Source organism: Aspergillus candidus, assembly GCF_002847045.1.
Source record: "Aspergillus candidus strain CBS 102.13 unplaced genomic scaffold BDW47scaffold_35, whole genome shotgun sequence".
In the NCBI taxonomy this organism is placed as follows: Eukaryota; Fungi; Ascomycota; class Eurotiomycetes; order Eurotiales; family Aspergillaceae; genus Aspergillus; species Aspergillus candidus.
Window position 1 is genome coordinate 250,960 of NW_020194040.1, and position 14,486 is coordinate 265,445.

At 47.6% G+C, this 14,486-nt stretch overlaps 6 protein-coding genes across 6 annotated transcripts; 3 read left to right on the forward strand and 3 right to left on the reverse strand.

Annotated features, from left to right (window-relative positions):
* Positions 1–532: 532 nt before the first annotated feature.
* Positions 533–2,446, reverse strand: BDW47DRAFT_108709 (class I SAM-dependent methyltransferase). Its single transcript, XM_024813292.1, has 9 exons — positions 2,310–2,446; positions 2,168–2,228; positions 2,015–2,102; positions 1,954–1,956; positions 1,826–1,872; positions 1,614–1,771; positions 1,526–1,551; positions 1,439–1,469; positions 533–1,384 (listed from the first exon to the last, which is right to left on the reverse strand). Exons 2-9 carry the CDS (start codon positions 2,213–2,215, stop codon positions 799–801), a joined length of 987 nt encoding a protein of 328 aa, XP_024670494.1. The 5' UTR covers positions 2,216–2,228; positions 2,310–2,446; the 3' UTR covers positions 533–798.
* A 1,838-nt stretch (positions 2,447–4,284) lies between these two features.
* Positions 4,285–5,080, forward strand: BDW47DRAFT_108710 (uncharacterized protein). The gene is made up of 3 exons (XM_024813293.1): positions 4,285–4,435; positions 4,552–4,681; positions 4,800–5,080. The coding sequence occupies exons 1-3, from the start codon at positions 4,358–4,360 to the stop codon at positions 4,832–4,834; spliced, it is 243 nt and encodes an 80-aa protein (XP_024670495.1). The 5' UTR covers positions 4,285–4,357; the 3' UTR covers positions 4,835–5,080.
* Positions 5,081–5,213: 133 nt separating this feature from the next.
* On the reverse strand, positions 5,214–6,649 carry BDW47DRAFT_108711 (acyl-CoA thioesterase). Its single transcript, XM_024813294.1, has 2 exons — positions 6,229–6,649; positions 5,214–6,145 (listed from the first exon to the last, which is right to left on the reverse strand). The coding sequence occupies exons 1-2, from the start codon at positions 6,355–6,357 to the stop codon at positions 5,240–5,242; spliced, it is 1,035 nt and encodes a 344-aa protein (XP_024670496.1). The 5' UTR covers positions 6,358–6,649; the 3' UTR covers positions 5,214–5,239.
* Positions 6,650–7,765: 1,116 nt separating this feature from the next.
* Positions 7,766–8,859, reverse strand: BDW47DRAFT_108712 (uncharacterized protein). The gene is made up of 3 exons (XM_024813295.1): positions 8,653–8,859; positions 8,166–8,542; positions 7,766–8,105 (listed from the first exon to the last, which is right to left on the reverse strand). Exons 1-3 carry the CDS (start codon positions 8,737–8,739, stop codon positions 7,877–7,879), a joined length of 693 nt encoding a protein of 230 aa, XP_024670497.1. The 5' UTR covers positions 8,740–8,859; the 3' UTR covers positions 7,766–7,876.
* On the forward strand, positions 8,760–11,668 carry BDW47DRAFT_118768 (Zn(II)2Cys6 transcription factor domain-containing protein; the record flags this gene model as incomplete). Its single annotated transcript, XM_024815258.1, has 5 exons — positions 8,760–8,774; positions 9,416–9,972; positions 10,024–10,279; positions 10,377–10,433; positions 10,502–11,668. The coding sequence occupies 5 exons, from the start codon at positions 8,760–8,762 to the stop codon at positions 11,666–11,668; spliced, it is 2,052 nt and encodes a 683-aa protein (XP_024670498.1).
* Positions 11,669–12,185: 517 nt separating this feature from the next.
* Positions 12,186–14,139, forward strand: BDW47DRAFT_132789 (FAD-binding domain-containing protein; the record flags this gene model as incomplete). The annotated part of the gene is made up of 4 exons (XM_024817660.1): positions 12,186–12,248; positions 12,304–12,692; positions 12,755–12,959; positions 13,015–14,139. The coding sequence occupies 4 exons, from the start codon at positions 12,186–12,188 to the stop codon at positions 14,137–14,139; spliced, it is 1,782 nt and encodes a 593-aa protein (XP_024670499.1).
* Positions 14,140–14,486: the final 347 nt, after the last annotated feature.

Sequence of the window (14,486 nt, forward strand, 5' to 3'; positions counted from 1 at the left end):
GTTGAACCCCCTATGCACCATCACTTTAACCAGTACAGAGTTGCTATATAAGAAGCAGTGATTAGAGAGCCCTTGGTATTTCAGGAAATCGGCCGCAGGGAAAGCTAGCTAGTTAGTAGGAAAAGACCTGCGGAGAGAAGAAGCCATGGAATTGTATTGATGGAGCCATTCGGCAGTTTGTTTATACCTGTTCAAAGTCATCTGCCTGAACGCAAAGGCAAAGTCAAGTACACAATCCTTTCTGAGGCTTATAATGGACTCATACTTATATCTCAGGATAGAAAATTAGTAGAGAAATCATTTGATAGAATGTCACGGCTATGGCGGCCGGATCCAGAACAATTTGCCAATTGTATCTAAAAGTTTATCTGGGTATTTGTTTTGAACAGAGGAGAGAGAGTATAATCACACATTCCACTGATGCCATTGATTATTGAGTAGGGTTGACTAGATAGATGACTGTCAGGCCATTTAACTCTAAGTGGCATGTTTCATTGAGATGACCTACTGGGAGTACTGTTGCTCTGCTCAATGGTTAGCTCAAGATGCCCAGGGCATGCTCGATTGATTCAGTAAAAACAGCGAGGGCTAGATACGAAGATGCAAAGAGAGCGTTTGACATATCAAAAAAGGCAGTACATGGTTATGTACATCAACTGTAGGTGAACTCCGATAATCAAACATAGAACGCAGTGACCTTGAATAAACACATAACCGTCCAGTAAAATATGAAGACACAACGCTATGCGCCACATTGGGGAATATGGTCACACTTAATACCGCCAAGGTGGCAGCTACTCACGGCTTTTGTCCATAGACCAAATAGAGTTTCCCGTACTGGTGAATGGACGTATCTCGAAGTTCCTTCTTCGCATGGGCCACCAGAACGGAAACTTCGTCAGACGACCAGCCCAGAACTTTGGTCAGAAGCTCCGGCGCATACGACTGGATGCCCTGTGCCTGCTGGACCTGGAAGAATCTGCCAATCTCCTTTTGCTTGGGGTCCTTGGGCCAAGGGTTGAACGGGACCTTGACGATTCTGCAGTTCACATCCTTGAAGCCCGCTTTGGCCAGTTCCTCGGGCCAGCTGTCCATCTCGGCCATGGATTTTCCGAATTTGGCGCTCGCCTCTTGCAGCAGAGAGACTAACTGCTTGGTGTAGGGCGCCTTGTCGAGGGTGCCGTCGTCCGAGAAGACCTCGATGCGGAAGCTCTGCACTTCGAAGTGACCACCGGGTTTCAGATTCGCGTAGGCTTGTTTAGTGAGGCGGCCGAAGTTGCTTACAGCGCCCGCGAGCTCACGGCCGTGGATGTAATCGAAAGGGCGCGAATATGTCCACTCGGCTTCGAAATCGTCCACTTCGAACTGGCAGTTGGGAGGGGTCCTTCAACCGCTGGGTTAGCGACTTGAGCGCTGACGATCATAATTCCTTTCTCACCATTTCGGTTGGATTGCGCTAAGGTCGTTTCCTTTCGAAAAAAGTTAGATCGACAAATGTCAGATTTGGAAGAATCACCAGACTCACCGGTCACATCGGAAGATGCATAATGGCTACAGGTCGATTAACGGTGTTAGTTGGCTGCTAAACTGTCGGGAGGAGTATATTTGCGTACTCGGCAAAGTCCACCGCCCAGATGCCCGTGCCTGTGCCCAGATCTAGTACGCGTTGAGGATTCTCGCCGATCGGGGCGGAGTGGAGTTGGCCGTCGAGCACGAGGTTATAAATATGGTGGAGTAAGTCCATTCGGTCTTGCTCTTCCTCATCATTTGGCTGTCCTATATTAGTCATCGATCTTCATGGGTATGAGACACAGGATTGGCTCACTAGGACGTAAGAGCCTGCTTGGTAGGCATGGTACCTCCGGCCGTTCTAGATCGTCACTGTCAGTATAAGGCGTCCGTACGCGGGAGATGGTATGAAAAGAGTATACCTTATACCTAGTCGATATTAGATATTAGTTTAGTTGTGATCCATCAACTCGATTGGGTCAGAAGACTGGTGAGAGTTAGACGCACTCATAATTCAAGATGCTGGACGAAATCGAGGTCAAATCCGACTCGATCGTGTAGATCGAATCTCCGTCGCTATTCTCTGGGGTACTCTTGGGCGATGTCAGGTTCTGCGACTTGACCACGCGGTACCAAGGAAACGGTGGGGAGAACATACGTCGGCCAGAATGGCCGGATCAACGACCCGGTGGATATCTTGAGTCATGGTCTCAAAATGTCTGGAGAGTGAGTTCAGCAAGGGTTGCAAAAATAAGATAAATATAACAAGAAAAATGAAGAAAGAAAAATGGTCCCCTTACAAAGACAGCCTTCGAGTCAAAGAAAGCCGAATGAGAATATCAACGATGATAGCCGCGTGGATATCAGTCCCAACAGACCCTGGCTCGGTTCACGATCAATGCAGATGGAGACAATGAGAAGAGCAACACGGGGTAAAAGTGGAAAGTAAGTTGTGGGAGGGACCAGGGAACGGAAGAGAGGAGAGGTGGGGAAAACCACGACATGGTGACCCACCCAGCCCTGATTCGGATCCAATAGTACATTCTCTCAACTCCCCACAACTTCCCGTCCCGAACCCCCGTCGGTACGACAGTTCATTCAGGCCCATGTCACCCCTACCGAGGGGACGGAGTAAGTTTCCCAACTGCATACACTTTGCGGTCCAATTTTAAAATCAGACAGGAGTTCACAGCATAGGGGTGGAGCTCCTTGATCTTTCGCAAGATATACACAGCTCTCTGACCTTGAATCTCTCGATTGTTCCATTGTTTCGGGTGATAGCTCGATCGGACGCCACAAGGCGTTTTAATGCCAATAATAGAGTAACTCCTGTTTCCAAATGGGAACGGTACTAATGTGACGACATTTCCCTATGGAGTACAATTCTTTTCGTCGCAGTTTGTCCATCCCACAATGCGAGGGCACGTCCCTGGCATACACCAGGGGGGAAGGAATAGGATCATAATGCAACCTCACGGTTGATCTTGGGGTTTCTATAGCGGTGGAAGAGAATAGAGAAGTATATATGCAGAACCAGAAGATGGTTTTCCTTCTTGTACACCGTACACCTGCACTATCACAACAAGGAATCAAAGATTCTAGGCACAAACACACCTCACCCGGTCAATCATCTAAAGTCTGTATACAACGAAGCTTTCCATCGTCTCTCTTTTCCCTGGCAACCCTCGTGGTCACTGGTGGGGCCCATCCATGCACGGTCTGTCATTTGTATATATTTATTCTCCCTTCACCATGATTGGGCACGCGGGTATCTTTCCATATTAAAGTGGTTGGTGATCTCGAGTGTTTCCATACATGCTGAATGAATTGTGTCTACAGAAAGCTTGCGCGAATGGTGCTAGACATTGTGACATTAGCCGTATGGAGTTGGAATGCGCATGTGTCAACAAAGCATTCCAGAGTGACGTCTGGGAATGTATGGAGCACCGTTGTCCCGAGGAAGTGGAAGGTAAGATGCACTTTGCCATGGATTGAGGGGCATCTTTTTGATAAATCATCGCTTCTTTTTCTGTTTCTCTGCGGATTTTATATAGCATTACTAACAATATATCAACCAGAGGGTAAGAGCCTTCTCGAGAATATGTGCAGGAATACGGAATAGACCCGTCGATCTTGGTGGACAGGTGGAACTCAAGTGTTGCTTGGTGATGCTTTCTATATAGATCACTTCCCTATGAACCTGTGTCTTCTTCAATAGAGAAAATAGAGAAAGACATGCGTACAATATTTCCGATGCAGTATCTATCCTATACCGCTTGCTATAGTGCTTCAATTTATGGTTTCATATCTACCACGTCCGTCAAAGAACAACAGAATGGTTTACGCTTTCGCAACTATGGTATTGCCAGTTTAACCAGAGCAGATGAATTCAAGACAAAGTTGTCTACTTGCATTGCCAATGGAATAAATGTATTCAGCAGTGACGTAACAACAAGCTATGGCCTGCAGCGCAGAGAACCCCAGCACATCGAAATATATAGTGGTGCCTGGGGATGTCGAGCTCCTTGCTTGACACAGTTGGTCTTTTCATACAAGTGGTATGCTCGGTATGTCCGAGAGTGCGAGTCCAAATGTTAGCTGAAGTCTATCAGTTACACAATGCAAGGGACTGTCCCTGGCATACGCCAGGGGTTAGGGACTATATGAGATCATAGTGTAACCTCGCGATCAACGGGGAAAGGAGAAAGGGGAAAGATATATAAACCAGGTACTAGTCTGATTTCCCTCGTGGAAAGTAAACAATTATCGTTTCAATTTTAAAAAAGCACAAGCATATCATATTACACACTCATATTCTAAACCCAGACCAACAAGGAACAAGAAGAAAATGAAGCTCTCCATCCTCTCCCTCCCCCTGGTGACCCTCGTGGCCACGGTCCTGGCCCAAAAGCCTTCCAAATGCGTCGTACGTCATTCCCCCATACTATACTCCTTCGCCGTGACTAGGCACACAATCACCCACCCACGCCAAGGTAGTCAATCTTCAAGTATCTACACATGCTAAATGAAATGCGTCTACAGGAGACCTGCTCCAGCAATGCTGGGCCTTGCGACTTCAAAGCGCTTGACATCGACTGCATGTGCAGCAACGCAGGCTTCCAGGCCCAGGTCCGCGACTGCATCAACAGGGACTGTCCTGATCAGCTCAAAGGTAAGAGTGTCTTTGTTTCTGGTTCCGGTTTTACTTTTCGTTGATAGACCATCTCTGATCTTGTTGCTTCATCACTGTCAATCTTCACTTATAACAACGCTGACCATATATGAACTAGACGCCGAGGGCCTGCAGCACAGCGTCTGTAACTAGATCTGTCTGTTCTAAATTGGTTGGATAAAAAAGTTTCTTGGTATTTTTTTCTACAGGGATGGGTATGGACTGGTATCTTCAAATGGAGAGAAAGACGTGGTTGTTATCCATCCTACCTCGCTCGTTCAAACGCTCTTGATTATATGATCTGCATCCCTTACAATGGGGTCTGTTGAAGAACAGTCGAATGTTTTACACACGCAGTCTTAGTACCTATCCTGTTCAACTAGAGTAGCTCAATCCTAGAACATATTTCCGTATGCACTTCATTGAGCTCAGCGATTTTAAGGTAGTATAGACAACAGTGAATGCTTATACTTCGTACTAAAGATATAAACCAACATAAGTTCTTCATGTAAACAACGGTATATAATACATCTCTATGTTAAATTTATCCCATGGACCTCACTGTTCCCACTCTTCCAACAGCTTTGTATCCAATGAAGCATACCCCTCCACCACACGAAGTCCCCGCAATCTCTCCTCCTCGATCCGCTCCCACGTCCACTCATCCGCATCCCACGACTCAGTATTCTCCGTGCGTTCCTTCTCCAGCGTAGCCCGCTCAGGGATATCGCCCTCCTTCATCTGCAGCACCTCACGGACCAACGACCCATCCACGCCCGCCGCAGAAGCCGTGATGCCCTCACCAGCGGGCGTGCCCACACCAGACACATCCGCCGAAGACTCAGCAGGCGTCTCAGCCGAGACACCCTCCGGCCGCGGGGGGAGAAAGCCGCTCGCACGCATGACCCGCTCCGGCGAAACAGTCAACCGGCCCTTCTTGGCAACGTACTTGCTGAGCGCAGTAGCGAAAAGGACGCGCTGGCCGCCCTTGCGCGGCGCCGGCCGCAGGAAAAAGCTTATGACATACATCCACTTCTGGTCCCAGGCGATGGTCTTGGACTCGATCTCGTACTTCTCAAAGGGCTTGATCTCACGCTTAAAGTTGCAATACACTGACCCCAGCGCGATGTACATCGCCTTGGACGCAGGCGGCTTCTTGCCTTCCTTGCGGGCGGCGGCTGCGAACTCCGCATCTAGCTCCTTGCTTACCAGACCCACACCGGGCGAGTACAGTCTTGTGACGAGTGCTGTGCGTGCGACGTCTAGGTCTGAGAAGTACGTGCTGTTGGATTTGTGTAAGTTGTAGTCTGTTTCCCACATGGGTGTGCGCGATGTGATCCCGAAGGCTGTGAAGACTGGGTGGGTGGGTTTGCCCGTATGTGTGGCGATGGCTGTGCCTTTGGGGAAGTATGGATGGTCGGTTTTCCATCGGATGTTGCCCCAGAAGTGGCGGAGGATGCGAAGCTGGCGCATGTTAACATAATACTGTTCCTCCGTTCCCGCCCCGCACCCTGGCATACTTAAGGTACGTTGTGCGTCACACTTACATGCCAGATGAATGGAAGGTTCTTCAGGTTGATAATGGCCAATAGCAGCGTCAGCGTCTTCCAGGGGATGGACGCCGATGCGCTTGATAGCAGCTCGCGCACGCTATCGATGTGGGAGGTCGTCACCATGATCAAGCAAGAGTACACGTTTGCTTTTAGATAATACAAAGGAGAGTATCTCAACGGCAAGGGCTGATATTAACGAATATGTATAATCGGGCCTCACAAACCCAACAAATAGAAATCGAGATAGAAGGAGCGTCTGGTCGGAGGGGCTACAGTGCGCCTCTCCACAACAATATTTGAACACAATTGAAGGCTACACGTCACAACTTATGAAAAGGTAAACGAAAGATATAACGAGCGACTGCGACAGACTAAAAAAAGGTGGATGAAGTGGGGAAGATTATGTAGATCGACCGGGGAGAGGAATCAGATGGGCTGAACAGATCCAAAATGTTGGGACTTGACCAACCGAGGCCCGACCAGCGTCACGTGTTGATAATCCCGCGCTTTATCTTGTTGGATGAGACCAGGGATGTCGAGCCAAATACCGGGACTTGAATTATCAGATCCAAAGTCCAAAAAAATAACCGACGTCCTGAGTTTTGCATGTTGTCCTCATTAGCTCACTCGGCCTGAAGATCCCCCCAGGCGGGAATTCTGAGCTAGTGCGCGATGTGTATAGCGTGACGCGTCAGTTGCATTGCAGATGTAGACTCGTTCACTCATCTGAATCGACTTCGCGACGCACCTGAAACTGAACCTGCCGTGAGAATGCGGAGTAGCTGTGGATGATGATGGAAAAGGCCGTGATTATGCGGGGTTTCAAATTCTCCAGGCATGCGCTTTCCACACCGTGCATTGCTAGAAATACCACTTGTACAGAGTATAAAAGATATCAAGGCACTTTTGGCCTTCGTAAGTAACCTTATATTCAGTGCAACACTGTCTTACATAGTCAGATTCGACTGCTTATACCCACTTTATCTTGATTCATATTGGGTTTAATATTAGGAATCATGATCCAACGCACTTGATACATGGACTCGAAGTCTTCCATTTTCCCAAAATATTTGTGAACTTGATCACAACTTAGCAGTTTTCTTTTTCTTTTTCTTCAAAGATACTTTGATAGTTTGAAGATTAAAAGAAAATGTTGTGTTGTTTGTCTCTCAAGGAGTCCAAGTAGACTATTTTTTAACAGACTGTAAACTAATATCTCATAACCGCTACACCAAAACGTTGACCAACGTTTGGTATAAGGCTTAACCTGACTGATATCCCCAATGAATAATGACATCTGTAAGAGATGTTCTAAGTGTTGCCCCCATATCAGGTCATCGTGAGAGGTCAAGCTTCCGGGCGGGTATCACAGCACTGGTAGTGGTTGATATTCGAAGGCCAAAGGAACCCAACTACCTCTGGCGACATCTTTCACAAAATGTTTCTGGAGGCTGTGGAACATCCAAGGGACCTAGATCACCGCGGTTCTGTAGCTTCACAGCTATCGTGATCCTATGTCGGTCGAGGAAAATGTGGAGGAGAGATTATTGATTCTTCTATATAGAGACTGCAGCCACATCTTCTATGTGTGACACATAACGTGATGCTTGCTGCCACAGAACTCAACGAGGTTGAGAGTCATTTAGTACATGCCAATTCCGCGACGTGCAAGCCTGCGATGAACCCGGCCAAGCCCAATGCCACCACCCATACCCAAGCCTGAACCCAGACCAAGGCCTCCACCTAAACCATTGCTCGGTGCTGCCCCTTGAGCTGGTACAACTATAACAGTTTGTGCAGGTTGATGTTGCTGTTGCTGTTGCTGTTGCTGTTGCTGTTGCTGTTGCTGTTGTTGGTCATGGTCTTGTTTACTTGTAGTTGTTAGCTCCGAGTTTCAGATTTGATGGATTTGGGCCATGAGCTTAGCGTACATCTTCTTTGTCGCCATATTCATGCCAACAGCTCCCAAAAGTGCACCTCCTGCAGTGGCCAACTTCCCACCACCCATCTTATGGGCTGCATATCCTCCAGCTGCACCACCTGTGACGGTAGACCCAAGGCCCTTCTCACCATACCTGTTCTCAGAAGTATGACTCGAATCCACTCCATCATATGGAGGAGTATATTGATAATAAGAAGTATTTTCACCAGGCTGTTGCTGGGACTCGTATGGTGGTGGGACGGGGCTATGAGTATTCGTGGGTACGGCTGGTATGCGTGCAGAGCCGTAGTGAGACGAGCTTGTGCCAGCGTAGGAAGAGAGCGATACATGGTCATTAAGAGAGTGTTGTGCACTGTGGGAGACCTGCTGGTATATGGTTCAACGTTCAGTATTGATGGTTTCTTCGTTCAACTGATCTTTCGGCGATTTTTGTCTATCACATAGAGCCCAAGATCATATTGCAGACTATAACTCACCTGGGGATATGAGCTTGATCTCTCAACTTGGTCCCAAGAGCAGCCCTCTGGGTGATGGTCGTTATATTCACTTTTGGGGTACGACATATTGAAAGAGAAAGGGCGCAATGCAATTGCAGATAGTGGATAGGATTATTCGATGATCTGAAACTGTTGGGATTGATAAATTTGCGGATGAAGCTGGGTGATAGTTTTCCAATGTCAAGACAGACGCCTTGATTTATATCTTTGAGAATGCCTTACCACCGTATGATCGTTGGTATATAATACTTTACAATAATTCAACACTAAGCCACCTCAAAAGTAGGAGGGCAGGAAGTTAAACTGCCAATCATTGCCCCAAGATCACTGTGGATAGAGTTAATGATAGCATTGGATGTAATAATAGCATCCATCAGCGAGATTCATCGCGCAAATTAATGCGGAAATTGAAGATCGTCGCGCGCAATTTTTTTGACAATGCCATGTACAATATGCATAGGGTGAGGGGCGATGAAAAAGTGACGATCTTAGCGCAAGTCTAGGTTTTTGGAATGCATGAGTTACAACTTACTATCCAATCAGCTAAGATGCCATTGCTTTCCAAACAGAGTCTAGCATACACAAGGTGGCTGTGGTACCAAGATCGAGCTGACACGACGTCGTTATCGCTCTGAGTATCTCTGACTACCAACCTTGTTGCTTGAGAGTTGTCCCACCACTAAAAACTCCACCTACCACTATTGAGTCCCTCTTTTTCTCTTTGGGAATGCAAAATCAAAAGGCCGAGCGAGGTCCAAGGGGAAGATATGCCCGCACAATATGCCGCGGCTGTCGCTCAAGAAAGATTAAATGCGTCATGCAGAACCGGGGTGATCTCGGTCCCTTGGGTGTTCCGCAACCTCCAGAAACATCTTGTGAAAGATGTCGCAATCTAAACCTAGAATGCATCTTTGAGCGTACCTTCTTAGGACGCCCCGCAGCGAAGCGCCTTCGTGGCATGGCGGCTCAAGGAAATAATACCGTAATATCAGCCGAATCCGACAGACCTGTTGGCCCGCCTATCACTTCTACGCTTTCCAGCGTGGATATCCAAGATCATCTACTCTCCGATGCAGGGGAGATTGGCCCGAATTGGCAGAAGGAGTTGCGAACGGAACTAGCTCCGCGTCCGACTAAAGAGGAGCGTTTCAAATCGATGATAGAGCCCCATTTTTTTCTTTCATCAATCTTGTCCAAAGATCAAGCATTTGGGAGTGATATAGCTCAACTCCCTTCTTCTTGGGACGTATCTCTTACAGAGCTCATTGACAATGACACTGCGGAGTCGCTTGAAAAGAGGTGAGTCCACATGATCTGACATCTCTCACCTTGCCTAATTAGCTAGGATAGTTTGACTTGGCATTACTTTTTTCATCCTTCAATGCCCAGACTGGTAGAGCTTAGAAGCCGCTTACTCTCGAATGACTTCACGTCGATCAACATCGCAACAAAGCTGCTCTTTGCACTGCTCTGCTTGACTGCTCTAGACATTGACGAGGCCTTGGCCAAAAGAAACCCCGCTTTGAATTCGAGTCTACGCCTCGCTGTGGCATTTTTCGGTCAAGAATTTATATTCGCGCCACCAACGCATCATGACACGGTTGTGGTTTGCCTTTTTTTAGCAGACTACAAACCCACAGCTTTAGCCACGACACAAAGAGTCTTACATTGTGCCATTAAGTCTGAAATGTTTGTTCATCTAGCTCAAAGAGTGGCAGAAAGACTTAAAGAAAATTCGGAGCAAGGATGTGCACTTCCATGTGAGTTGTATATTGCGAATGGTGCCCAGTTCGATTTTGGCTTTAATCAAACGGTAGAGCGCTTACAGCTATTGCATCATGACACATTCCTGGATGGTTATCTTGCAAAATCACATTATGCTCTACGACAAGCTCTTACGAAGATGACGCCTGTTGTCGATGTTTACCAAATTATTTTGAAACATCGGCAGTGCTCACCAAGAACTATCTTCCACATTAACTGGGCCATCTCAGTCTGCATTCTGTTGATTGCTGTGGCAAATTTAAAAGAAAGATGGAACAACCCCGGATCGCTGTTTAGGGAAATTGAAGAGGCTGAGAGAAGATGTGCTGAGCAACTCCAAACGAGTGACGTCTTATTGGAGAAATCATCGGGCATTTTTGATTCACAGGAGATAGACACTGCTCGCTCCATCTTAGAGCTAAGGTTCAATTCTATTGTTGCTAGGATATGGGGCCTCGGGCTTTTATATGCGTCAGTTCTTAAAGTAAGGTCTTTGGAAGGCGGACTGAAATGGGAACACGAGATTGAGAGCCATGAAGCAATTCAAATCAGTGATCAAGTCAGGAGCAGCAGAGGGGATATGATCGCCGGCACAGCAGAACCTTTTGCTATGGCATTGAGTCAGCTTGGAACCAAGTATCCCAAAAAGCTAAGAAGCCTTTTGGAGATCTTCATCAGATGCACGGATTCAAGGCTTGCTGGCACAGGCTTTCGCCCTCCACTTCAACATCTTGCTCTTGAGGTTCTCACACATTGCAAAAATATTGTTGAAAACAATCTTGTGCACTTGAAGTGTTTTGGACGATTGAACCCCGAGTTTGAGAAACAGCTCGAGCTATTTAACATATGCGCACGGCGATTCGATTCTATGGTTGCCGCGCCGTGGACGTCAACTGACGTGGCCTTTGCTAATGGCTGCGTCTATGCCGTGGGTAGTAAAATGATATTGGGCTTTTGTCAGGTGATGAAAACGGCGAAAGAAAACCTCTCGAGGCGAACTGAGAGACAGGAGGGTCAGCACGGAGAGGGGAGACAGGCAGGAGTGAGCTTTTCACCTATGTACTCAGACATGAGTGAAGGTAGTTTCTTTGACCTGACTACGTCAACTGAAGCATGGAATATGTGGCCTTATCTTGGGGGATTTGACCCGCTTCCCAACCCACTGGAACTTTATAACTGGATTGAAGGCCAGAACACTCATGTTGATCCTGGGAGTATCCCATTTCTATGAGATAATATATGTGCATAATCTATGAATCTTGCTTCCATCTAACGCAGCATAAATTTCAAATTCCCGCTGTAATATGATTGTGACAAATCATGGGCACCGAATACAAACATTTTTGGGTGAAGATGAGTAAAGCAAGTTGATATCGACCGGGTACGAACACCAGATGACTTGACTATCTGTGGGTCAATTCTGACTCCCCGGCAGAGAAGTAGTGCGCAACGAGCGCGCAACTGGGGGGCGTCGAATCCGCGACAAGAACATGCTTGCGCGCTCGTTGCGCACTACCACAGCCCCGGGCATTCAGCTTCTATGATTTCACACGTAAGGACCAAGTCAGCCCACTAATTAGGCTAGGCTCGTGGCTTTAACTATCGTTGGCGGAGAGCGGAAAATTGAATTGCGCTTTCTTACTGACGATCGGCTCTGGTAGTAACTAAACACTCCGGCATGGAAAAGGGAATTGTATATAAGCCATTGAATCCATACTGTAGTTCATGATCCAACACGCTCATCAATTATGTTCTTCAAGGGTCTTTTGCTCCTTGCTGGAGCACAGTCCGCGTTTGCTGCCTGTAAATGTGTATGTCTTTATAACTTGAGTTATCACGTCTTGGAAACTGACAGGAGTTAAATAGACCCCAACTGACGAATGTTGGCCTTCTTTTGCTCAATGGAATACCCTTAATGTATCCGTTGATGGTCAGCTTATAGCCAACCAGCCCATTGCTCGACCATGTTATCCCGGCCCGGGCCAGGATGCAGAGCTATGTCAAGATATTAGCCAGGAATGGACGAGTTCAAAGTTCCAAGAGGCTCAACCTGTCGGATATACATATCCAGTTGCTGTGACCTGCCCTCCAATCAATGCCTCGATCGCCGCTTACCCTCTCTGCCAACTGGGTGCCGCTCCAGTATACACCATCAATGCAACCAAAACAAGTGATGTCTCAACAGGCATCAAATTCGCCAAAGAGAATAATCTGCGGCTTGTGATCAAAAACACCGGCCACGATATTGTCCAAAGGTACGAGGATCTGGTTCCCGTCGACTTGGAAGTTGCATCATGTGCTAACGTTCTATGGGCAGATCTCAAGGATATGGCAGTTTGATGATTTGGATCAAATACATCCAGGACGGGCTATCTTACCAAGCCCGTTATAGTCCGTCGAATCATTCTTGTCCAGCAAATTGGACTGGGGGCGCCATCACTGTTGGCGGTGGATATGTTTGGGGAGACGTCTATGACTTTGCAGCCAAGCACCACTCTATCGCTGTTGGAGGTGATGATAGCGTAAGAAAACATTCATTCAAAGCCATGAATTTCAGACAGGCTAACGACAACACAGACTGTCGGGGTTATTGGAGGATATATTCAGGGCGCCGGTCATGGCCCGACCAGCCACGCCTTTGGATTGGCGACCGATCAAGTTCTCGAATACGTAGTCGTCTTAGCATCAGGAAAGGTTGTGAGCGCAAGCCCATGCCAATACCCTGATTTATTCACTGCCCTGCGTGGAGGAGGTGGTGGTACTTACGGTGTTGTCGTATCCGCCACAATCAAAGCACACCCCACGCGTCCAGTCCTGGCGCACACGTTACTCATGACTCCAACGAAGGGCAACTTGAGCAATCTTATGAATGCCACAGGCGCCGTATTATCGAAATTTCCTCTCCTTTCGGACCGAGGATTCGGAGGCATCGGGGAGTTGCTCAATATGAAAGGGAAAACACTCTACGCGCACACCTTCATCATGCTCCTCGACAACAACATCAACTCCTCCACCACCATCGAGAGCACTAAGAAGTTTGTGAACAAGCACCTCGTAAGCGATCTACTTCCGTACAACGAGACCGCCCTTCACGTCTCCTCTTCCTTCAGCCATTACCCGACGTTCCAAGGATACTTCGGCTCCAAAAGTCACGCAGCCCAGGCTGGAGATAATCTCCTCATGATCTCTCGATTCTTCGACAAGAAGTCCCTGATCTCCCAGCAGGAAAGCTTATCCAATATGCTTTCGACCATGTTTATCGAGACAGGCCCAGGGGCCCATCCCTCCGGCTCTGGACTTTCGCTGTCTCTCGATGGCGGCGGACGAGTCCTTCACCCAGAACCCTTCACATCCGTCAGCCCAGCATGGCGCAAGACCTATGCACTCCTGACGCATGTCGATCTCTACCCGCTCAATGCAGGCTCGCAGGGAATTCGGGACGTCCAGGACAAGGCTACCTACAAAAAGCTGAAAGCAATGGAGGATCTGACCCCCGGCATGGGAACGTACCTGAATGAAGCTGATGGATTTGATCCCCATTGGAAGGAGAATTGGTTTGGAGAGAACTACAGTTGGCTCAAGTCTGTGAAGCACAAGTATGATCCTGAAGGCGTGTTTTGGTGCTGGCGATGTGTTGGGAATGAGGGATGGGAGGAAGTGAAGGGCGGTGCGACCTACGGACCCTTGTGTACCACTGACTAGGAATTTGGAGTGAGGTTTGCTATAGGAAGTTGCGCAGTATTGCTATAATATATTGTACGCGGATTCGAATTATGCAGCAAATTCATGGAGGATATAGATACCGCGAGACCAACAAAGATACTGTCACATCTTGGCCTTCCCGAATCTCTATCACGCTATACATGAAATTTGCTTTGGTAGTTGCCTGTTTTGTTTCGCACTTATAATCCGGGGTATAGTAAGAAGTGAGGGCTCTCAAAACATGATTGCTAAATAAACCGTTGTGGAGCAAAGTGCTTTTAGAAAGACTAAGCGTGGATGAAGTGCTCAATGAATGCCTCTGATCAGTCTGAGTACATCGAATTTAT

What these genes read in the sequence shown, in the direction of transcription:
- BDW47DRAFT_108709 (XM_024813292.1), bottom strand. Translation starts at nt 2,215, where the DNA reads ATGACTCAAGATATCCACCGGGTCGTTGATCCGGCCATTCTGGCCGAC. An exon ending in ATCCGGCCATTCTGGCCGAC is followed by an intron (nt 2,103 to 2,167) that starts GTATGTTCTCCC and finishes ACATCGCCCAAG; the next exon opens with AGTACCCCAGAGAATAGCGA. An exon ending in AAGCAGGCTCTTACGTCCTA is followed by an intron (nt 1,772 to 1,825) that starts GTGAGCCAATCC and finishes AATATAGGACAG; the next exon opens with CCAAATGATGAGGAAGAGCA.
- BDW47DRAFT_108710 (XM_024813293.1), top strand. Translation starts at nt 4,358, where the DNA reads ATGAAGCTCTCCATCCTCTCCCTCCCCCTGGTGACCCTCGTGGCCACG. An exon ending in AAAAGCCTTCCAAATGCGTC is followed by an intron (nt 4,436 to 4,551) that starts GTACGTCATTCC and finishes ATGCGTCTACAG; the next exon opens with GAGACCTGCTCCAGCAATGC. An exon ending in CTGTCCTGATCAGCTCAAAG is followed by an intron (nt 4,682 to 4,799) that starts GTAAGAGTGTCT and finishes TATATGAACTAG; the next exon opens with ACGCCGAGGGCCTGCAGCAC.
- BDW47DRAFT_108711 (XM_024813294.1), bottom strand. Translation starts at nt 6,357, where the DNA reads ATGGTGACGACCTCCCACATCGATAGCGTGCGCGAGCTGCTATCAAGC. An exon ending in ACCTTCCATTCATCTGGCAT is followed by an intron (nt 6,146 to 6,228) that starts GTAAGTGTGACG and finishes AACATGCGCCAG; the next exon opens with CTTCGCATCCTCCGCCACTT.
- BDW47DRAFT_108712 (XM_024813295.1), bottom strand. Translation starts at nt 8,739, where the DNA reads ATGTCGTACCCCAAAAGTGAATATAACGACCATCACCCAGAGGGCTGC. An exon ending in GATCAAGCTCATATCCCCAG is followed by an intron (nt 8,543 to 8,652) that starts GTGAGTTATAGT and finishes ACCATATACCAG; the next exon opens with CAGGTCTCCCACAGTGCACA. An exon ending in AATATGGCGACAAAGAAGAT is followed by an intron (nt 8,106 to 8,165) that starts GTACGCTAAGCT and finishes AACAACTACAAG; the next exon opens with TAAACAAGACCATGACCAAC.